The sequence below is a fragment of the Lepidochelys kempii genome, chromosome 2 (assembly GCF_965140285.1).
Source record: "Lepidochelys kempii isolate rLepKem1 chromosome 2, rLepKem1.hap1, whole genome shotgun sequence".
Classification (NCBI taxonomy): Eukaryota; Metazoa; Chordata; order Testudines; family Cheloniidae; genus Lepidochelys; species Lepidochelys kempii.
In genome coordinates, this window is record NC_136381.1 from 230,953,885 (window position 1) to 230,978,459 (window position 24,575).

Here is a 24,575-nt window from a genome sequence, read left to right on the forward strand (position 1 = left end):
CACAGTGCTACTGACTTGTTTTTGTTTGGGTCTGAACTAGACTGTAAGCTCCTGGGGGCAAGGACAATCCCTCTTGTGTGTCGAGTTCAGTAACTAATTCTAATGATAATAATGGTATATATTGTAGATGGCACTAGCTAACTTTTCCTTTAATGAACAGTGAATCTATTTAAGTTTTTACTGTTTAATAACAGCAGATTGAAACAACCCCTCTATGCTGATCCAATATCGTTCCTTTTAATTAGAGAAGTCCCGAAGACTCAGAGTCTGAAATTCCTCCAGACTGCAAGGCAACAAGCAGAAAGAGTAAGTATTGATAAAAGGATTAAACAAGCAGCATGAAAAACCTTAAGGCCTGAGATGGGATTGAAAGTGTGAAACTGGCTCAGCTCTGTGTTTTCTATGTATTACGTCACCACATCTGATTCTGCCTGGCTACATAATTAAATCTCTGCTTAAAGACCTGTTTCCCCAGCCAACCAGACCCATAATTGTAAAGTTCATTAATCTTATACTGTCCTTGCTTCAACGTTTGTTTACCCACCCTTGCAAACTACTTGACTGAAGCCTTTTACTTAAAGGGAAACCCTCATATACTTACCACCAAACATTTTTTTTATAATTGTAGATCTTGCTTGGGCCTTTCCTTATTGCAAAGATATTGAAATTGTCATCGCTTCTCATTTTCTGGCTCTCTCACCACACTATAATTTCCCTTCTGACTCTTTCTGTCTCCTTTATGGTAATGAATCATGGTTATTAAAATCAGTGGTGACTTGTTCCTTATATGGGACTCTGGGCTCATAATACTTCTCAATCTATCAGTAGCTTTAGACTGAACTGATATCCCATTAAATGATTTTGAAATAGTTTTTACTTCTCTATTCTGCTTTTCCTCATTTTAAAAAATAAGAAAAAATGATGTGGACCTAATTCTGCTCTTGATTGCACTCATGTAACCCTGTTGAATTCAACAGAGCAGCACGAGTGCTACTGGGAAATAGCATTTTACCTAAAATCTATATATTTATCTTATTCTACTCCCCTTTGTCGAGTGGCAATTAATTTCAGGACATGACCCTGAATTCTTGGTAGTCTCACTGTCTTCTGCCAGCCCTTCAGTGTTATTCTCTGATACTGTGGAATTCATTTCCATTTCAGGACATAGATCTCATTTTTGGAAAACTGGATTTCCATTGTTTGAATCTGACCTTCCCTTAAGCATACAATCTAGCATCAGTTTCACTGTCTCTATCTACTCCATCTGTCATTGGTTCAGTGCTGTTCAGTCATCACTCTCTACTAATCATCTAAAACATATTCCACACAAGGTCAAGATTATCTGCTCCAAGTACAGCATGCCTGTATTTGGGAAAATTTCCCAATTATCTCTTTATCAGTATTCTCTGTTTGATTTCATGTTTTGGTCCTAACTATCAATTCTCCTCTGCATTAGAAGTTTAGGAGTAATACTCGATTAAAAGTATGTTTTGAAAAATAATTAACTTTCAAAGGGTTTGTACTGATTTTTTTATCATGATCCCTTCTGTCAATATCAACAACCAATATTATCACTTTGTAGTTGTATTTCCTGATTCACATTAGACTAATCAGAAGTCCTATAGGCACTTAGTGTTAGCCCTGAAAACATTGAACTAGAGCCCTATGCATGAGCAAATGTAAGGGTTAAGCCATTACCTTGTTAGTCAGAACTTCAGAAGTGTGATCTATAGTAGAAATGCTACCAACTGGTAGCTCTATGAAAATTAAAGAGCAAAATTCCAATCCCTGGTTTCATGCAAATAATCAATTGAAATTTGCAAGTTAAATGCAAGGTTGTTCAAAGAAGAAGAATTTGGATCCAAATACTCATTTTCTAAGAGGTACTATAAGATGTTTTACAGTCACAGCAGTAAAGTGCATTGACATAATTGCTAATAACCTGATTTAGTTTTAAAATAGAACTAAAATAAATGAGGTTAAAAGCACTCCAATTTTTTCGTGTATGTATTTACTTAAATTTCAGTCAAGTGTGTTCACATAGGTTACATTTGCACAAGCTTTAAAATGCCTAGCACTTCATCAAGTTAACCTGACTCCCCTTTTATACTATAGATAATAGGCTGGAATGAGTTCCAGCCATTATAGTAGGTTTTTTTCAACATCTGTTACTTAAATAAAACAGGCTAATAACATCTTGTGCCAGCCACAATTTCACCCTAGCCAGTGCATATTACAAATCACAAACTTAATGTAGTGCAGCAATCTGTTATTTCGATGTCATTCTTGTCCTGCACTATGGAATATAAACTGCCTATAGTGTTTAGAAAGAGCGATGCAAGCTGGGGACAGCCACGTCTGGCTCTGTGAGCTGGCAGGAAAATCTACCAAGCCTGCCAATATTACTGAATCCACAGAGCTTCCAGGCAACTGGAGAGGATTTTCTCAATACAGTTGTAAGACTTTATTTTCTCTGTGTTTTCTTTTATAATAGTTTTGAAGGCTTCAGTTCTAGGCAGTTTACATAAGAAAAACATCTTTCCCATCTCCTTAAGAACAGTCTCCTCTACAAAAATGTAGAGAATTTGCCCAATATTGCTTAACTGTATTTCAGCGTGCAAGCTACAAGATCACTTGTTTTCAGTGCCTCATCACACACAAGCAACATGAGCTTCAGTGCTAAAGGGAGGTCATGGAAAAATAGTGGAAAGAAAAACAGCTATCTGTATTCATGACTGATGTTACAGACAGGAGTGCTATGAATGAACAAAACAGCTATTAATTGATTAGAGCAAAGGTTAGAATTGAGTATGATGTGATACTACATCAGTGATGATGATCTGAGGTTGATTATGTTTTGGATTCTACCTCCTCTGAAATACAATGCTTAAAGATGAGAACATGAAAACATAATTTTTCCCTTGTTGACAACACTAAAAGAATCATTTACATGAGGCCTGGCAAGGATAAGGCCATGCAGATGCACTTCTCAGTCTGTTGATGGCCTCAGTCTGTTGATGAGCACAGCTGAGCCACATCAGCTAGGCCACCTGATGGATTGCTCCCCCTGACTGACTGAGGAAGCTAGCAGATCTGTCCTGAGCTCAGTGGCAGTGGTAGCTCACAGGCTGCTCAATTCACATGCCTGCAGATTTTCTGCCTCCATGAGCTAACCTTGCTCCAAGATCTGCTTCTGCCCTGCCCATAGCCTCGACCCTGCCCTGCACCTCGCCTTGTTTCAGTCCTGTTCCTGCCTTGCTCTCACCTTGGAACCAGCCTTGCTTATGTCTTCCCTGACTCCAGGTAATCTGTTTCTGACCCTTGGCTCTGATTTCTGGCTCTGACTCTGTCTTGACATTTGGAAGTCTGACTATGGTTCTGATCCTGAATCCGACTCTATCTTGAACGTTGGTTCTAGCATTTTGGACTCCTACTCTTGCTCCAACCACTCTACCAGACTGCCTAAGAGCTGGTCTCTTGACAAGGCCAAATTCTTCTCTTACTTATAGATGTGCAACTCTCTGACCCCCCAGGGTATAAACACCTGCCTTTCAAGACAGAAACTATTTGAGTTGGGAGAGGGGAGGGGGAATCTGAGCTTAGCACAGAGTGAGGTTTAGGAGACACACAGAAGGTAAATTATTCAACTGGACTCAGACCAACTTTTTGTCTCAATAGTCTACCTAGTAGAAAAGGTACAAAGGAAGCTACTTCCCACTGTTTGCATCTCTGAACTATTCTATTAACTATCTTCTTATGCTGAAAATCTTGAACCCACTGTAATAAGAACAAATTGGGTAGGCTTTTATAGTCCTCTGCTTGTCTTGGCTTTTTGCAACACAAAAACTTTAGTCTATTGGGGAACAAATGTTTGTAGGAACCCGAAAGCCTAGGAAGACATGTTTTTCTTTTTATTCTTGACTTTGTTCCCTAGGCAAAGGAATTCGTTTGTTGGCAATAATGGTTTTGGTGGGTGACAGTCTTCACAATTTTGCCGATGGCCTGGTAATAGGAGCAGCATTTTCATCCTCAACAGAAACGGGTGTTACCACGACGATTGCTATCTTATGCCATGAAATTCCCCATGAAATGGGTAAGCAAATATAAATACACATTATTCCTAACTGGCTCAAGTAAAGGAGCCATGGCTCTGTGTTTCTGCATTTACAGATACATTTAAGGCTAGATCCTGCCCTGTTCTAACACGAGTGCAGTGGGTGGATGGGGTAAAGAGGGCATGTAGCTCCCTTTGTCCCATCCCCTGCATAAGCAGAAGAACAGGAGCTCTCCCTAGTGCTTGGTTACTGCTCCAAACCACATCCCCAAGCATGTATGGTCTGTCAGCCGGTGAGGATGGGGTTGGCACATCCAGTTTATATGCTAGGGTTTGTAGCACAATTTTTCCTGCATGTCATTTTTGATTGAAGCACTGCTGACATCACTCTGCTCCCTGCCCCTCACAGGATCGTTCCCTAATTGGGCAGGGGATGTTCTTTCCACTACATGTTAAATTTGTTTCACTGCAGCGGAAAGGAAAGAGTAAATAAGGGCAGTACAAGCCCTGATCCTTAAAGTCCTTTCATAGTGCACAGCAGGGATCCCAACGATGCTGCGCTCTAGAGCAAGTGTGAAGGGAGACTATGCATGGGCACATAGGCATAATCCTCCACACAGTGGAATTGTCCTCTGTTCCCTTATTCTCAAGCACGTGGGTAAAAAAATTGGTGAGATGTGGATGCAGAATGGGCATGTCTGAGGAAATATGGGGTTAAATGAGACACTTAACAACTCCCTCCCAACATTGGTCTTACTCCTGCCATTAGGAGTAACCTAATGTGACCAGACAGCAGTCTCTCAATATTGAGGATGGGTTCCTGGCATTGCTCTTCCTGCTTATTACCTTTGCCATTGCATATGTATGCGCAACACTCCACTTCTGTACTGTGGAGAATCAAACCCTTAGTGAACAAAATATCTGGTACCAGTGATGACAAATAATTGAACAGTTTTTCTAGCAGATAGAAAGAAGATCTGAAAAAGAGCTATGTGTAGTTCAAAAGCTTTTGTCTTTCACCAAGAGAAGTTGGTCCAATAATAGACATTACCTCACCCAGCTTCTCTAACTAGCAGACAGGCCAACAAGATAAAATAGAAGTTTCATTGGACCTAAACTTTCCCTTTTTCTTCATTGTTTCCTCATACTACATCTTTTCAGAAGTTTGAAGCTATGCATCGCATTGCATTCACACACATATATATGGTGGTAGTTGGATCAGAACTTTGTATTTGTTTCTTTTCTTATGGACTTACAACTCAAATGTTGGATGTATGAATAACTTACCAAAACCTAAGTGTGTGTGGCTGGGGATTCCTGGAAAACATGCAGGTTTATAAAAACAAAAAAAAATGTGACAAAAATATTGAATAGCTGATACTGATATCAGACCAACTGGCATAGTGGAATTACACCAGTGTAAAACTGGTGTGAGATCAGAATCTGGTGCTCAGATACTTGTGCTATGTATTTGTCATGTAGTGGGTTCTTCTACAAGAGAAGCGTCCTGAGGGCTGATTCTGATCCAATTTAGACCAAGGAAGAAATTTAGGAGTAACTCCACTGAAAACTACGGAATGACACAAGTGTAAAACCTGAGCTGCCACTGTGTTTCTCTTTCTGACATACAGCACCTATAAGTAAAGACCTAAAGCCCATGTTACAGACATAATCACATGATTTCTACGGGCAAGTTCCCAACCAAGAAAGATTTAGAAACTCCGGGAAAGCATGTGACTTCACATTTGCATGTATCCAAGTTGGAAATGTCACAGAACATTGAGAACTAGTGGAGAGTCCTCCCTTTATACTGTATGCTATCTTTAGGAGCAACTGAACAAATATGACTGGATATGTAACTTTCTACAAGCTACACGAATTTACAATCATTTCTACAGAAATGTAAGGGCAATCCTCCAGCATCCAATACAGTGTGTGTGTGTGTGTGTGTGTGTAATTCTATCTAAACTATTATCATCGATGTCTTACTGCCTTCCACGTAATCTTGAAAATGCTTTATCAACTAAATAATATCTTTTTCCCCCCTCTATTTTCTCTATGCAGGTGATTTTGCTGTGCTGTTAAGTGCAGGACTCTCCACAAAAATTGCATTATTAATGAATTTTATAAGTGCCCTAACTGCTTTCATAGGACTTTACATTGGCCTTTCAGTATCAACGGACTCCTGTGTTCAGAACTGGATTTTTACTGTCACAGCCGGAATGTTCTTGTATTTATCTTTAGCAGAAATGGTGAGCACTATAGTCTATTCTATTACATTTTTCTTTTGAGAACAGTCATGTCATAAATGAATATAAGAAAGGACTGTAAGCTTTTTGGGCAAGGATGGTTTTCTACTCTGTGTTTGTACAGTGCCTTGCACAATAAGACCCCATTTATGGTTGATGCATAGCCAGTAATGTACTAAACATGATAAATAAGAAAAAGGGAAAAATAAAGGCTATAAAGCGTAAGAAATTAGATGAAATTGAGGGATCTACATTTCATAGTTCAGGAAAGAGTACAGAATAGTTCTAATTCTGATTCAAAATTTGAACCGAAGTATTAAGATCCAGGGCTTTTGGTTTTGCTCTTTATTAAGATTCAGAACTTTAATTTGGAGCCAGACTTTTGAGATAGGGTTTTGATTTTGGCCCATCTCACATTTAAATATTTTTATCAAGTTTTGAAGCATAGAACAACAAATAAAGAAAACACATACAGTAAAATATCATGACTCTAGATCTATGTTCAAATGTTGATTTGGACCTACACATAAGAAGTTGATCAGAAAAGATCCATATGATACCGTTACATGAAAATAATAATAAAAAAGCTAAATTATATGCATCAGGTTCAGTCTCGTGTATTTTCACAGGCTATTGTGGGACATAAAATTAAGATACACTATCCTCAATACTGTGATTCGAGAGATCATGTAGGGTGTGTAAATAGCTTTTAATCTGATGCTAAACATTTGGTGCCTTTGTATCTGACCTAAACCTTATGGAGAAAAATATAAAAGGTAATTTTAAAAGCATAGTTCATGGATTATGCTTTTAATTTATGTACCCGCTAAAGGTCAAGTCAATAGGAATTTTGCCAATAATTTCAGTGGGAGAAGGGTTGGTCCCTATATATAGTACAGAAACAAAATAATAAAAACTGCTTTATTCCCATAAAAAAGAAACACTAATTTTACTAAGTGTTTCCTTCCATGCAGTTTCTTTAAAAATATTGAGAAGTTAACACATTTTGGATCCTCATTTGGTAATTCTCTCTAATGTTGGTAAAAGATTCACGACGATAGAATTAGATCAATTGAAGTATTTCACTTTGAATAGTTGTGATAACATACAGTATGTGCTACAGATTTGCAACTATATTCAGAAACTCAGGATTTAAGTCTTTTTTTATAAGAAGTTTGTCAAGTTTTCCCATAAGACTTTTTTTCCCAGAGATGAATATATCTGGCTCTCATTCTGGTATCTTATTCTTTATTTAGCTTCCTGAAATGACTCACATTCAGACACGACGACCCTGGTTGATGTTTCTCCTACAGAACCTTGGATTACTATTAGGTTGGCTTTGCCTCTTTCTTTTAGCTATATATGAACAGAAAATTAAAATATAATGTTTCTACTGGAAATCTCTAAATATCAGTCATGAATTTGTATAGCATTATTTCCATTTTTTCATGCCTGGTATAGTCATTTATAAGTTAAGTCAGTGGGATTTTTGTATCTAAAGTTACGTAGATAACAATTTCACTTTATTAACTTATTGTTCAGATTTTGTAATATTTTTAAAACATGAATGTTTAGATTGATGTTTTATTTGTTATTGAGTTTACCAAAACTCTTATGATCAAACTCACAGGAGCTTCTCATTAGTTTATTGAGTCCATTCTAGTTAAATGCTTCAAGTGATCTCTGCTACTCTGATTGAAGAAAAGAATACAAGTTTTTATATACAGTAATCCAACTGAAAAGGAGCATCGTTGAAGAGTTTGAAGCATAAAATCTTGTTACCTCTTAATGCCAAGAATAAATTTCTATGAAACTGAAAAGTATACTCAAGCTGATTTACTGAGTTAAATACACACAATCTCATTCTAATACAATGTGCATTATCTACCTTCTGATGTATTGAAAACAGTTTTGCATCATGTCTTGCTGGCCCTCTGTCGCACAGTTAACAATGGCAAACAAGTGTTAAAGCCTGTGACAATATTAGAACACAGTTGAGCAATGTCAGAATATCCACTCGTGTCTGCATTGTAAAGGATAGCTCGGTGGTTTGAGCATTGGCCTGCTAAACTCAGGGTTGTGAGTTCGATCCTTAAGGGGGCCATTTGGGATCTGGGGCAAAAATCGGGGATTGGTTCCTGTTTTAAGCAGGGGGTTGGACTAGATGACGTCCTGAGGTCCCTTCCAACCCTGATGTTCTATGATTCTATGTGTATGTTATGCATACTGGCATCTATGAAAGCCAATCAGATCATTAGATAATGTCATCAGTCAGAAAGTAGTTTATTCATACAAGTACAGTATGCTTTAAATGAAAATCTGTTCCTACTGTCTGAAGTGTACATTGATCCAGCAACCCTCTCTCACTTGAGTGGTTTTACGCAAGTAGCCCCTATTGACTTCAGTGGGATTATTCCCCTCAGTAGACCATTCAGTTAATCTGCAGAATCAGGCCCTAAACAAATTTTGACAATAACGGCCTGACTCTGAGGCGCTGTGTGACTTCAGTAAGGTATTTTATAATTAAACTCTGTAATTTATTTAGCATAAGGATTCCCTCCCCTATTTATTTCTTTTCTGTAAACTAAATCACAGACTTGCTCTTTGATACAAAATGCTTATTTCTCTTATTTGCTGAAAGAGGGAGAGCCAGTTACTGAACAAATTATATTCTGTGTACAACCAAATGCACAACTTTCTTCTTTTCTCTGTCTTAGGTACTCATACAGCCCCCATTAACATAGTACTGGAGTGTCTCCCAGTCTTTCATGTATTTATTCAAACATCTCTGAAGTAGGAAAGTACTGTTATCCTCACTTTACAGATGGGGAACTGAGGTACAGGGGGGCTAAGGACAAGATTTGTAAAGGTATTTTAGGCTACTAGGGATGCAGACAGGCACCAGATGGGATTTTCGAAAGCACCCATGTGCTTAACTCCCATTGATTTCAATAACTGTTAAGTATCTATGCACTCTTGAAAATCCTGCTGAGAATTTATCTACATCTTTAGGTGCCTAAATATCTTTTAAAAACCTGGCCCTGAGTGACCTACCAAAGTTCACACAGGAAGTCTTTGTCAGTGCAGGGAACAGCACCCAGGTGTCCTGAGTCCCATGCTAGCTCCTGAACCACTTGTTCTCAAGGGACATAAGATTCTGATGCTGCCTATTCTGTTACATTAAGTTTGAGAGATTCCAGTTTCATTGAGAAGCTGTGAGTGATGGCTCTCTGTCCCAAGTTTACATTTTCTAGGAGTTTGTGTTTAATTTTCATAAGGTGAGATTTAAAAAAAATGGATCTCTCAATATTTCATCTGCTAGTGATGGAGCTGAGTCACTTCATGACCTTCCACAGACAGTCAGTTCAAGCAGTTTCAGGACACCACTGGAGGTAAGACAATATATTCTTGTTTCAGGAAGGCCAAGTGAATATTGGAAACATTTGTTATTTCAAAGAGCAGAGCTACTGTATTTTGAGCAAGGCTACCAACTGAACAAGATTTTGCATCATCATTTGAAGTTGAATATTGAAATGTTTTTCTACCTGTTGTCAAAAAGTTTTTGGAAAGAACAAGGTTTATATTTTTGTAGTATATTTTCCAAAATAAAATAATAGTATTTGCTTAAGTACTTGTGTGTGCTAGCAAGATTTGTGATTATAAATGTACCTGCCCTTGCTTAGAAAATATACTCTTTTGACTTAAAAAAAACCCGCAAATACCCTGGTTTCACTGAACAACCAGACATATTTACATACCCTCTACCAAACACAAAATCTGATTTGTCAGAATACTGGATAGCCACCTGGTGTAGTCACTCAGATTCTATGACTGTGATATTTTCAGCCGATGAACAATCCAGTCACCAATTTTCACAACTGTTGACTGTATCACAAGCCTACAGAAGAGGATTTGGATACCTGTAGTACCCAAGAGAGCTGATCTACCTCAACATTTCATTAAGGCTGATCTTTCAGCAATAATCCTTTTGCACCAAAGGAGACTTTGGTGGATTTCAGGAAACACTGAAGATGAAGTATTACTATGATGTAGAATGCTAAACTATAGTTTAAAAAAAGATACTTTTTCCTTGATCATGATTAATATACTGGGTAGATTGATAGGAATTTGCCACATAGACTTCTACAATAAGTCACTCTCATCAAAAAAAGAACCATTCATATTACTCTACTCTTATCTTTTTTTTGTCAAGGTGACCTCCAAGAACTGAAAAAGAAACAAGAGAATCCTGTTTCACCTCCATTGAAGGGAGAGTATAAAACTACTGTGGAACTGAACTCATTCTTTTCTTACATAAGGGATGGAGACTGTGTTTTGTCTGGCTCAAATTCTAAATAATTTTAGAAATTCTAAATAAAATTCTGCAGACCTTACTCAAAGACAATGTTTATTGTCTTTAATGGGCTCAATACTGAAGTCCTTAGATAGTTCTTTCTGAAACAAAACTCCAATTGAATTCAAGGGGTCAGATTCTTCTCTATTACTCCCACTTTAAACTGACAGAGATTCTTCCCCCTTGACTTCTGTCAAAACATCTATCAAGGCAAATCCCAAGTAAATATTGCAGAATGTTATCACTTGTAGTCCTTAAATCAAGACTGCATAGTTTTCTAAAAGATGCACAATTGCACAAACAAAATTTATGGACTTGATGCAGAAATTACTGGATGAGGTTCTGTAGCCTGTGTTATGCAGGAGATCAGACTAGATGATCACAGTGATCACATCTGCCCTTAAAATTCAAGAATCTATAAATCTACTAACTTTGTTAGCAGAAAAGGGTTAATATTTCTTTTGTTCTTCCATACATTCTCAGTTTTCAGCCATTCTTAGGATTAAACACGAGAGGATCTCTCTCTCTCTCACACACACACACCCAACCCCCCACAAAGAATATCTGTTTGGTAGAATTGTTTTTCCTGAAAGTTATATGGCAGAAGAACTCATAAAAAGTAGTTCCAGTTCCAAGCTCTCGGGTCTTCTAAGTGTTGGAGTGTTGACCCTGTTCATCCGTTCTTGTTTATGTTATGCATTACTCTCTGGCTTCTAAGATAAATACTACCTTCCTTACAGCAGCTTTCTTAATGCCTTTGGAACATTTCTGGAGTCTATCCTTAAGTGTTAAACACCACTGTCTATTCCATCACTGAACTTTGTGCCTTCAACATGAACTTGGCATCTCTCCAGTGATAGAATAATGTACCAACTTGGCCTATAATGTAAGAAACAGGGTTAATTTTGATATTGTAATATGCTCAAATAAATTGGTTAGTCTCTAAGGTGCCACAAGTACTCCTTTTCTTTTTGCGAATAAAGACTAACACGGCTGTTACTCTGAAACCTGTAATCCAGCAGTTATACATACAAATAGGCTGACATATCTCAGCTTTGCCTCTCATTCTTAGGAAGACTGTCATGACTTTAATAGGGCTGAGTGTTCTTGGGCCTAGGAACCAATGTGCAGCAGTTTTATATCAAAGGCAGAGTAGAGCTGAGAACTTTATAATAAAGATGGGATGTACTTTTTGTCCAGTGTCATTAGTTTTCATTGCTTTACTGTAACACTCTCATCCCTTCCTCTCAACTTAAAAAGAACCTGCTTCCTATTTTGAATGTATTCTTGTGTTATCTATAGCCAGATGCCTAAGAAAAGATTACACAATGTCTTTAACCAAAACAAGAAAATGCAGTTTAGTTCAACAGGAAAATTAATTGCCCTAGATCCTCAAAGTATTTAGGGACTTAACTTCCATTGAAATCAGTGGTAGTTGGAAGCTGAAATGCCTTTCAAGATTTGGACCTTTGCACCTATCTCCTGCCTGGGGGCACAAAGGAGGACAAAGGTGTAAAAAGCCTCTTCCTCAGATAAGTACGGTAAGAGGTGTAGCTAAGTACCTTACATAGATTTCATAAGATGTAGGGAAGTAGCCTAGATGACATACTGTGAGACTCTTGGAGCCTTAATAATGAACACCTCACCATACCAAATGCTGTGTACTCTCTCTAGGTGGATTCTAACACTTCAGTAAAGGCACACAGAAACCATAAATCAGATTTTGTTCTTCAAAAGATCTTGCAGGAAACTAGTTGGTGTGTTTATTTCAAGTATTTGGCAACTAGAGAGTGCCTGAGACTCCTGAGTAGATCTATCCGTAGAAGCAGATGCTTGTTGATGTTGTGTGAGAAAGTGCTTGAATCTTCACTCTGGCAAAAATATTACCAGAAAGTCAGGAACATTACTACCGTATATGCTTACTGCTCTGAAAGCAGAGGTGTGTTTTACCAAACACCAACAAGCACTGGTGTCAATATAACATTTAGCACCTGTCTAGAGGATGATTTAGTGCTCAGCAAGCCTGTGTGTGAATCTAAAATGCACAAGCCTGCACACTAAGTGGCCATGTGGACCCTGCTGCTGCATGTTCAAAGCTCCATAGTACATTGTGATATGGTGGTGTTTCAAACACAGTTTAAAACAGCAGTAGATCAAAGCACACTACGGAACTTTTAGTGAACAGCAGCAGGGTCCACATAGTGTGTGCCAGGCTAAGGTGCTGTAGATTAACACCTTGACTTGCTGCACACTAAATCACTAAATAGAAATGCCCAGTCTACTCTTATTTTCCTGGTGGTGCCAGTTACATACCTTGGGCTGGATTTCCCAATACATTGCAACTTGTGTAGTCATTTACATAATTGCAAACTGAATGCACAGTGTAAAGTACTACAAAATCATTTTGCTCTAACTTTGCTCAAGTGGAAATGGTTTCACAAGGAGTAAGGTACTGGAGAATCAGGCCCCTTTTGTAAACTACTGGGACAATGAGTACAAATGGCAATGTATTCTAAATTGCACAGTTTTACCATTATGTGATAGGGCAAAGGAAGTCTCATCCTACTTACAGGCAGAAAGGACAAAATCAGACTATGGAAGGATAAGGTGTGTGACCAGCCAGAACAAAGGTGTGTCAAGGAAAAATCTTTCAGCATATTGTGATAGTACAACTGGCCACAAAGAAAATACTGTAGCAAGAATATGTAAAATAAAGCTGCCCTTCCTCATTTAATTCATTCCCAGCAGCATACACAAAATCCACACAAAACTTCTGCCAGTGCTGCTAAAAAAAAATCTCCTGTCTAACCAAGTACCATTTCAATATTTTAATTATTATGAAGCAGGCCCTTTTTATAACACTTAAATGAAAGACATGTATTGACAATATGATCCACATGTTCATAGCCATGTATTTTGGAAAATACATATTCATGCCTGATATAACCATAATTTTGTGTATATTATTTATATTTAGTAATTAGAGATGGAAAACACCTTCTCGGAGATATAGTTCTTCCCCCAGCACCTCCTAATACTACTAAATAAATAAAACTACTTTTTAATATGCCATTTTGTACTTGCAATTAGTAAGAGAAAATATGCCATTTCTCTAGACAGCAGAGTGTCTTACTGTCTAGCATAATGGTGTCTGGCATTATAAGAGTGGAGTGAGAAAGTACATGATAAGCTGTTGTAAATTATTTACCGGTGTGTGGTATTTTAACATACCATGAAAATACTTGTGTTGGATTTTAAATTACTAACTGTCCCTCTTCAATTGCAGTTCTCCCCCATGGAGCTATGTCTTTTAGAATAAGATATGATGGGAGCCTCTTAAGGTGAAATCAAGTGAGTTTTCTTTTTCTTTCTGTGTTTTTTTTAACCCCCCAAAATTCACTGTGTGTTGAGTTTCACTATAAGTGGGGAAAAACTATCCTGCAAAAGATCTCCTTCCACATACTCCAGCCGTGGTGGCAAGACCATTCTTCCTCACTCCTTGAGTTTGTGCTGACAGCTGTCGATGAGTTCAGGCAACATCTGAAAGAACAGTTCTTTGCTCCCATAGGAGAATAGCTATAGCAAGAGCAATTCCTGTTCACTTCTTGCTGGTAACACATGAAATAAGACCTTGTCTACACACAAAACAAGCCCCAGTTTAATTAAAATTGAGTTTAAGAATTGGCACCCCTGTATTCACACCCTACACACGACTGCAAAAATATTTGTACAAAATATGCCTTGTGAAGTATAGGAAAGCTAATAACACACAGGTTATTAATATCGTTCTAAAATGCATGTCTTAATGTTATATGTGAAGTTATTAATTCTCTCTGTATCCTGTTACTAGAATGTGCTTAAGACCAGATAGCCTAGCTTAGGTAATGGTGATAAACAGGTCTGTCCTAGACAAAGGAATATGAGTTTACCTCAATTGACATGTTTGCAGTAAACACAATCATCAAGCTTAACCTTCAGGGTTTAGCCTGATCCTGAACTTGAAAGGCAGAGAATAAACATGGCTCCTGCACTCCAGAGACTGAATCCCCAGGAGGCCGCCTTGACTTGTAAAACAAAGGCAATCCTGTTGGGAATATGAGGAACAGAGATAAACTCCATCTTTATCCTTTACCTAGGAGACAAGGAAACCACGTGATTTGATCTCTGTGAGGGGTCCTGGCCACGCTGGCCAGTAAAAATCGGGTAAGGAGACTGTGGATGAAAGAAATCATCTTGTAAAATGACTCTATCTTGCTAGATTAAGTTTTAGACTTTTAGGTGCATGTTTTCACTTTTATTTGCTTGTAACCATCTCTACCTTTATCTCTTTTCCTTGGTATCATTTAATCCATGCCCGTTGTTAATAAACTTGTTTTGCTTTCATTATAAATCATCAGTGCTGTGTAAGTTCAGTAAACTGTGTGCTTCTAGCAAGCTAACAGGTTGGAGTGTTTTACTGTCTCTGTAAAGGCAGTGAACCTAACACTTCTTCTGTGAAGGTCCGGTGAGAGGGACTGGTCCCTGCAGTAGGACAATTCTGGGGAGAATTTGGGGCTGGAAGGGTACTAAGGTCAGCCTACAAGGAGCAACCAGGTTGGGCAAAGCCAGGGTGAGGTCACTTGTGGGCTGCTGGCAAGTTGTTTGGATCAGAGCCCTGGATCAAACCTGCACAGCCTCAAGACAACCAGGGTTACAAGGCAGATTGTGACTAACCCCCTTACCAGCCTGGATGATCCCCAGAAACATCACAAAAGTGAGCTTGTGCAAACCTCTTTGTTGATACTCTTAAATCAATTTAGTGTTATGTGTAAAGACAAGGCTCAACACAAGAAGCTAGGGATTCTTTCTCTCCCACGCTAGACTCTAGATTGTGGGGAAAGGTGCTTTTCAAAACATGAATTTGCTGTTTGATGTAAGTAACATTATCAATCATGTTAATTATGGTAGTGCCTAAGGGCCAGCCGAGAATGGGGCTTCATTGTGCTAGGCCCTGTGCAAACACAGAGAAGTAGATGGTCCCTGCCCTGAGGAGCTTACAATCTAAACAGACAAGATGGACAGGGTGGGGGAAGGAGTGGAACACACAAGTAGAGTGAACAATGCTGTGACAGCAAATGTCATGTTAGTTCCATTTGTGGGAGGGGATCCGCTCAGTGAAAAGAAGAGGGAAGAGAAGGTGGGTGAGGAGAACAGGGCAGGTGAGAAGAAGATAAGAGGCTGAAAAGACTGTGAAGAGGGAAGAGAAGGGCTGGAGCAAACAGTCAATCAACATAGAACAGTCTAACATTTTCACTGGACTGTCCAGAGGTCCCTGCTTTGGCTGTTTCTGGTCCTGTTGACTGGAGTCTCTGGCTGGCTGCTCTCTCCAGCTCTCCCACAGGGTCACTTGAAGTGGGGAGGGAAGGCGCCATCTGGTGCTCCCAGAGTCTATGTATGGGGGTCTTCCCTACACAATTCTGGGTCCATGGGGGCACTAGGGGGAGTAGTGTTCCCAGCTGGGCCACATTTTACTCCCTCCTCCACCCCCACCCCCATGGACCAATCTCTGCTTTGTCCTAACAGCTACATAACCCGAAACACCCATTATACCTTGTGTGAATCCAGGTGAACACCTTTACAATTGTGTTAGCTGGCTAGGTTGCACGTAGACTCCCTCCTATATTTTTATTCTGTCCTCCCTTTGCGCTCTCCCTCATCACTTCACAGCCATTATGGGCATTGTAGATTCAAAACACTAAGAACAAGGCAGCAGGCTCCTGGGTTTCTCAAGAGTGACAACAGCAAAGGAAAAAGAGACAGCATGTGGCATCCCATTTGGTAGACTAGCAAAAGTAACAGCTATAATATCCTTTTGGTATTATTTTTTTCTCATGCCACATTCCTGCATTATGCTAGTCATGTTCAGATAGGCCTGCCCCCACATTCACAGGGAGTACGTTTCTGAAAAGTACATTTTAAATGGTTAATTGCACAGTAAAAGGGCCCTTTACTCTTTCTGCATTCATTTATGCTACAGAAACTGCCAAATATGATGTAAGGTATCAAACTTGCCCTCTCCCATAATTCAGCTTGGTTGGTGGAGTATGTTCTCCTGTGTTTAAGCCTGATGAGAAATAGACAGGTTTTGTGATGTAAACATATTCATGTTCATTTGATTATAGAACAGCATAAGATCAAGTGTCTGTTAGACTGCTCTCTACTGCTTATTTCAATCAGACATGTTTACTTCTTAACATGTAAATGCATAAATCATGAGCCAGAGTCTTTTTTCCCTCACAGTTTTTTTTGTTTGTTTGTTTGTTTTTGCTGGTGTAACTCTATTGACATCAGTGGAGTTAGTCCCAATCCACACCAGTTTAAGTGGAAGTAGAATCAGGCTCCTTCATGCCTTTGCAGAGGCTCCCATCTGCACAGTGTGCCTTTTACTTTGATCTGTGATATAAGAAATTCACTCCAGTTCTGTCACATAGCTGAGGACCAGCATTGCCTATGAAGTACTGAAGGTTCTCAGGCATCAATCTGATGAAAAACATATTGCATATTCATTTATCCCCAATGACTATTTAAAACATAAAATATAAACATCTCTGAGATTAATGTACTCAGTTTAGCAAACCTGTATCTGGTTTACATCCCTCAGTCACCACACTGACATTTTGTTAGCTAATTCATTGAGCAACTGATTAGAAAGCCGCAGCAGAAACAAAAATCAGCACTTCACCATTTTCAGCAAAGTAGGAGCAAATTAAATTTGTCCAGTCTAACCCGATCACGTAATATCCCTCTGATAAGTATAACACTCCAGTTCTAGCTGCCTCATGTTATTGTTTTCTGGTGACAGAGAAGCTGGCTCAAATACTCCTGCCATAATTCATCTGCCGTAAGAGAAAAAAACAAGCTGAAAGTAAACTTGCAAATCATACACCATCACACCTCCTTATACTGAATATAACTGAATCTGGGTGGGTTTCAGCTTTGAGACGGTCAAATGGAACAAAACAAATGCAGCTCCATATAACAAGAGAGACAGACTTGTGTTTGTAGATGCTAAGTATTTTTGGATGCTAAGTAATGACCATTGGTGGCAACATAGCATATCTGGCATTACACTACTTTTTTATACCGCTGTCTATTTGCTACAATAAGAATGGTACAAAAATGTACCCACCTGCTGGATCATTGTAATTGTCCAATAGTTCCACTTATACCAAGTTACAACAATAGCGTATTTTAAATTAAAAAAGGGACTGATCATCATCTCCCACGAAAATCCAGTGAGAAAGGAAGAGTTACTCCCAAAATAGTGTATCTTGCAATGACTTGTCCACCATATTATCCCATCAGTTATGCCTCATAGAAGGGGAAGAGGGTGGAGAGACTCAGGTCAGGGAACAATGGGAAACCCAAACCCCATGGATGCCAGACCAGTTGCACAGAGCAGTTGTGCCCTCCAGGCACCCCTTATCCCTTAGCAACATGACTAGCTCAAAGTTGCCCTACTGTGGTCATACACTGCTACCCCTTTGGTGCCTGGTTAGTGTCACAGTAGGAAAGTAAATGCTGGTCCAATCAGCATTAAAATCCACTGTAAATGCATTACACTTTTGACAAAGGGACATGAGGCACAGAGCAATCTTTCCTTGGTTCTCTTTTAGCCAACCGTGGTACACACAGAGCCCCCTCAATACACAATATTCATGTTGCAGAACTGCTGCAGACTCCGTGGGATGGATGGCACATTGCATAGGATTATTGCTTAACCCTTCAACACAGGCCCAGCCAGCCACTTCCCAGCACATTATTGCTCCTGTTGGTATCAGAGTTGAGGAGCATTAGGACCATGTGGCCATTTACTTCTTAAATTTTAATCAGGTGAGTAAATGTTTATGTGTGTAAATCCTATAAAATAACATTCCTGAAAAGGACATAGGAATAGAGCTGGTCAAAAAAAACTGTTAAACTGTTTTTTGATGGAGAATGTTGTTTTGATAAAAGAATTTTTTGCAAAAAGTGCCTGACATGCAAAATTTTGACTTCTCATAGAAAAAACAAACAAACTAAAACATAAACATTTTTTTATTCAGAAAAGGTGCCTCCTGCCTGCATGTTCCTCTGTGGGCTGGGCTCCCCAGCCAGACTATATTTCTCATGATGCATGGCAGCCATAGACCTCCCATCCTGCATCCTGGAGATTCAGCAATAGGAGCTGCCATGGTGCATCATGGGAGATGTAGTCTGGCCTGGAAGAGCAGCTCATAAAGAAGAATGGGGACATGATAGGGTGACCAGATGGCCTGATTCTATAGGGACAGTCCCGATTTTTGGATCTTTTTCTTATATAGGCTCCTATTACCCTCTACCCCCTTTCCCGATTTTTCACACTTGCTGTCTGGTCTCCGTAGGACATGAGGCACTCAAACTACAATTCCTATGAGATACTGTGGCAGCATTTCTGAATAGAAATTTTCAGTATGCAGCCACAAATTCACAAATTTTCAGTTTCTGGATGAATTTTTCAGTTTTTCCTTTTATTTTATTTTTTTTTTTTTTGGCAAAAAGTCAAAAATTTCTGTGGATGGGGGGTAGGGGTCAGAAACATTTTCTGAACAGCTCTACACTGAAATTATTTATTCTGTTTTTTATTTATTATTTATTCTGTAAATTATTATTTATTTATTCTGTTTATTCACACCATGCAGGGTTCAAGCAATAAATAATACTCCTGGTTATTTTAGGTTTTATTTCTAGGTATTGATCGGACAATTACCAACAGTAATAGGATGATATACTAATCAGATGCATATACTTACTTTCATTCGAAAGGAATATAGTAATGTAGTGTGTGTATGATATATAAGTAACATCTTATGTGGATTCAAGGCTCCCCCAAAACTGAGCATTCTTACACCCTGCTCCAAATCTGCTATGGAAACATTCTGAAACATTCCCCTGCAAACTTTAATTCTCTTTCTCAGCACCAGTTGGCTCAGATTCTGAGTCATCTAGCTGGATACGTGTGGATATGTGAAGTAGCTACACATCAGTTCACTAACTGAAATTGTTAAATCCACAGCATAAACCGTTCTCAAGGAAAATATCTGGCTTTTAAAAATAAAAAATCGCTTTGCAATTAGTAAGCTTCCTCACTTTCCTGCCTTCACCATATGTCTGCTACACTTTTGTTAACCCCAGATGTGCCCATCAGATAAAATTTTCTGCTTGAACAGGGTCTCTTCTCTTTCTAAAATTGTTCTCAATGGAGCATGAGCTTAAAAATGCTCAGTTACTAAGATATCTGTTTATCTGAGTGAATTCTTCTTCAGTTCAAGCTGTAATACCCTCCAAGCCATAGACTGCTTCAGCTCTAATAAGAACAAAATATAAGTTATACAAGACTAATGTATTACAGCCATGAAACAGAGTCCAGTATATATAGAAACATTATACAATTAATACACTCTAATGCAGCTTGATAAGACAAAACCCTTACTATAGTTGTACTCAAAGTGCTTGATTCACTTCTGTATTTACACCAGTTTTGTACCTGTGAGATTCCATTGATGTCAGTGGACACCAACATAAAACATAATAGAGATTCTGTACTCCAGCATTGGCTCATAGGGGCATTGTTAATAAAGCCACAAGCTAGGACAGGCCATATTCATGTCTTTGCCAGGGGCCAAATGCAAGAAAGAATCTGGCTCCCTCAAAGGGAACTAATTGGGTATACATAGATTATACACGCAGGACAACAGTGATAGTTAGCTGTAAGAGAACACCGGACAGGCTGCTGTGTTTTCAGGAAACAAACAAATTATCTGTTGTATGTAGGATTTCAATTAAACTGCAATTATATAAACACTAACAGAAATGTACAATGAAGGAACTGGAGTGGACTGCAAAAGGGAAGCAGAGATAAAATCACGATGGTATGTAGTTTTCCCAGTGGTCAAAACCTACCAAACTACTCTAATGTCAACAAACAACTTCTCTCTGCTAGCTTGGAAACTTCGTTTAAAATAAAGTCAGATTTCTATTGTATGTTTTTATTCCTCAGACTACTCACACTGAGGCACCTATAGTGCCTTAAATTAACCACAGCTGGGCTGTCTAGATCTAATGAGAGCTAATGATCAGAAGAAAGCTGCTGACAGAGTCAGGATCCTGCTGGCTCAAGCTAGAGTGAGAACTCCTACTATTTCTCTTCCTCGAAGAAGAGCTTGCATTTTATAAAGTAGAGAAGAAAAGGACTAAACTAGACTTAGTTCTTTCTTTTATTAGGAGACAGTAGTCTCTTCTCTTAGCTCTAGCTTAACTGTGTCTTTCAGTCAACTCATAATTTTTTAAAGAAGGTAAAGAAAAAGGTTTATTGTTTTGCTCTAGAAAAGAGTTAGAACAATAAACTGGTGCCATAATTTAATAGGAAGAAGAGAAACTCACTTGCCAATCTGTATCAAGTTCACTCGCACACATACCCCAAAAGCGAAGAAATTATCAATGCAAGAAGAGGAAATAGAAAAGAACATGCGGAAAGTAGTTGAGGGAAATGAAAGAAGCTCCTAGTCTCTGCCTTCAGGACTTATGGTCTCAAGTATCCCTTAACAAAGAGAGAGAAGGAAAAGCTCAGAGTGACAGCAAGGAATCTTTTGTTCTCTGCTCTGCAACTTACTGACAACCCTTCTTTTCTTGGTAAAAAAAATAAAACACAGTTTCTTTAACAATCAGATGACTTGATTGGAGGCCTATAATGAAACCCTGGCTTGTACATCAATAAGATTTCTTCCACCCTATTTTTAGGTGTCTCTCATTTGGAGCAGGTACTTCCCACAGGATTCCCAGGTGACTAAAGCCAGCCATGCATGCTTTATGGGAATGGTAAAATATAAAGGTGTGCACAAGGTATGCTTATTATATTTCTATGTGCTCCTGATTACTCATCTGTTAAAAACTCAGAGTTACTACCAGGAAAATCCATTTTTCATCTCAACATTGATCATGCTTTACTGTGGGATAAGGATAAAAGATGCTCTCTCTCATGTGGTATAAACAGCTATTGAAGTACAAACTGTTCCAATCCAACCCTGAAATACTGCATTGTATTAATGTCTAAATCCCAAAGAAATATGTCAAAGGAATTGTTTAATATCAAACCTCTAATACACTTTCTCCTTAAGACTAGAACATTTTTCTTCCCCACAGTGTTTAGTGAGTTTAGCATAAAATTTATTATAATCACGCTAACTTTGTGTTCACAGTGAAATTGTTCAAACTTTGTTTCTTGAAATCTGTAAAATAACAAAATGAAAATTGGGACTATTAAAGATCTCCCTACCTTTTCAACATTGTTATTTCTTCTTCATTGTCAGCTGCAAATTATTAATATTTTCCATTAAAATATGTGATATATTTTAAATATTTTGCATGGTTTATGTTTTCAAATGCACTTGCCCCTCACTAACAACACATAGTGAGAAAGAGAGACCTCAAAACACATTGTATGCTCAGAAAAATGCTGGAGGTAATAAAAATGCTAGTAAATGTGCACTTAGAAATACTGTACATGTTGTACTAGCTATTTATTTAAGTGATGGGTCAGCTCCAAGATAGTAGAACAGAAAATTAATAGCCATTTTCTGGCAGGAGAGTTAACGTCATTATTATATGCACTGGATAACACATCAAAGACAGATTGTTTCTTTTTGGGATCTCCCAATGAATTAGTGAGACATTTGGCTGTCATCCTCAGGATTTTTGGAATATACAGAATCCTCCTTTTCAGTAAATATTTACATGTGTTGTTTTATATAAACCACAGTGCCAAGCCCAAATGAGAAAAAGGAATCAGAGCTTCAGAAATATTGGAATAACATTTTACTATTTATCCCACTGTTAAACATTCTTTTCTTTTAACTCTATTTCTGTATCCCTTGTAAGTCTCAGTCATCTCTGGCTCTTAAGATAATATCTTAGGACAACTGGAAGCTGTTCGGCTATTAGCTAGTGAATTCATTTTCTACCTTTAATATACATTCAACTGCAGCTAAGATTTTAGGGTTAGAACCTTCAACTGCGTGGATGAAGATATCCAGTTGCAGGCTCTGGCCCTTAGATAGGGCCTGATCCAAAATCTATTGACATCACTGGCAGTCTTTCCCTGGACTTCAATAGGCCTTGGTTCAGACTCATATTGCTTGAGTTGCACCATGGATGTAGGTAAATACAGCCAGGAAATCTCCCACTTGGAAATGTTTTCAGCAGCACACAGTGCTGTCGAAGTAACAGAGAGTAGCATGGTGACAGTGCTGGACTTGAATGAGGGGTGTAGGGTTTCTTTCCCAGACTTCAGAACGTTTCAACAGAAAATTACATCTGGCCTGGAGTGAAATAAAGGTATGACTCCAAACTAGCTGCCTAAAAACCAATTTTGGAGTCTATCCATGTGGTTAAGATATGAAACTATGTAGCATATGTGCATGCAAACTATATGCTGTGCTGTAATATGCTTCCTGTGTTATATGAAGAAGGCTATTTAGCAGCATTGTAAATGTATTAAACAGTACATTGAGCCCTCTGAAAAACAAGAATTCAAACAAATTCAGACAATCATAATACACCAGCCACATTTTACTGCAGTTTTAATAAAGATTGTTCTGCCTGATCACCCAATAGCTGCTAAGAGCCTTAGAACAATAACATGGGAAACATCTAATCACCCTCTTGAGAGGCATACCTCGCCACATTCACAGTACCCAGAGCTACGTTCCACTCCTCCCCTATATATTCACACCATTCTGAAATAGCACAAGACCATTCAAAAGCCACTCCTAATAAAGTCTTAGAAACAAAAGATAGTATACAGCTGTATCCATCTCACCACCTTAGAGTAAAATTGATATATTGATCCATATTTGCTTGAATCTAAGCAACCCCATTTCTTAAAGGCTGACTACAATATTTAGCATGGATCTAAAGTGTGCATAGTATACTAATTATAATGTTTTGCTGTGGTCACTAAATATGAATAGTGCTGTAAGTATGAAATTGTTTACACTCAATTTTTGCCAGTTTCTTATAGGAAAGAAAAAAGATGGTATCTGAGCCCAAAAAATTCCCTTGGGAAAAAAATAAGTTATAAAAAGGATCTTTCAGCCATATAAAATGTGTTCTCTTTAACAAGAGCTGTGTCAGAAAAGGGTTAGCTGTTTAAATGGTCATTAAAACATACATAACTAGGATGAGCTTGGTCTCCTCAATTCAAAGCTCCCAGGTTTATCAATCCAAGCAGTGAGCCCTAATTGTATCTTATTCTGCTTGACCATGTCAGTGACTCAGCCTTTTCTAATATGCCTGTGTTTAGATAGTTTTCTAAAGATAGATCATTCATATAAAGGTCTTATTTTCTAATTTTTGTACACTAGTATGTTCGATCAGATCTAATTCACTAGATTCCTTTAGTATGAAGTTGCAAGAAATAGCCACACATTCAAGAAATCTCAACATGATGAGTCCAGAGTTGGTCTGGCTAAATGCAAGTGCCAATCCACCTCAAACCTTGTGGGAGGTTTGGAAATGTCATCACTGATAACATGGGCATATTGCTTCCCGGCCTCCTGGCTAGTGTTTAGTTTCTCAGAAGTACTGATGCTGAAACATTATTCCTGGGAATGGCATCACAAATTTGGACAAATATGATGCTGTGAACACACTCCCTGAAGCTCTGTCACCAATCTGCAGATCCTCCAAGACAACCAGACTCCACAGGGATGCTAAGAAAGCTGGAACTCAAACCACATCAGGCTATATTGAATGACGTCAGTATGTTGAACCACATCCTTAATCCAAATGAAAGTCAGTATGGACACTGGTACACATGTGTGTTGTGTTCCCTTCAGGAAACTAAGCAAGACAGCAGCTACAT

At 38.5% G+C, this 24,575-nt stretch overlaps 1 protein-coding gene and 1 long non-coding RNA gene across 3 annotated transcripts in view; one reads left to right on the forward strand and one right to left on the reverse strand.

Annotated features, from left to right (window-relative positions):
• The window catches only part of SLC39A12 (solute carrier family 39 member 12), a 33,932-nt gene extending 26,151 nt beyond the window's left edge, over positions 1-7,781 (forward strand). For both annotated transcript variants that reach the window (XM_073334154.1, XM_073334156.1), the window contains 4 exons: positions 246-306; positions 3,935-4,093; positions 6,119-6,306; positions 7,560-7,781. In XM_073334154.1, coding sequence (XP_073190255.1) covers positions 246-306; positions 3,935-4,093; positions 6,119-6,306; positions 7,560-7,688 — 537 coding nt within the window. In that variant the 3' untranslated portion in view covers positions 7,689-7,781. The remainder of the gene's footprint in view (positions 1-245; positions 307-3,934; positions 4,094-6,118; positions 6,307-7,559) is intronic.
• The window catches only part of LOC140907679 (uncharacterized), a 55,497-nt gene that overhangs the window by 1,806 nt on the left and 29,116 nt on the right, over positions 1-24,575 (reverse strand). The window lies entirely within an intron of this gene.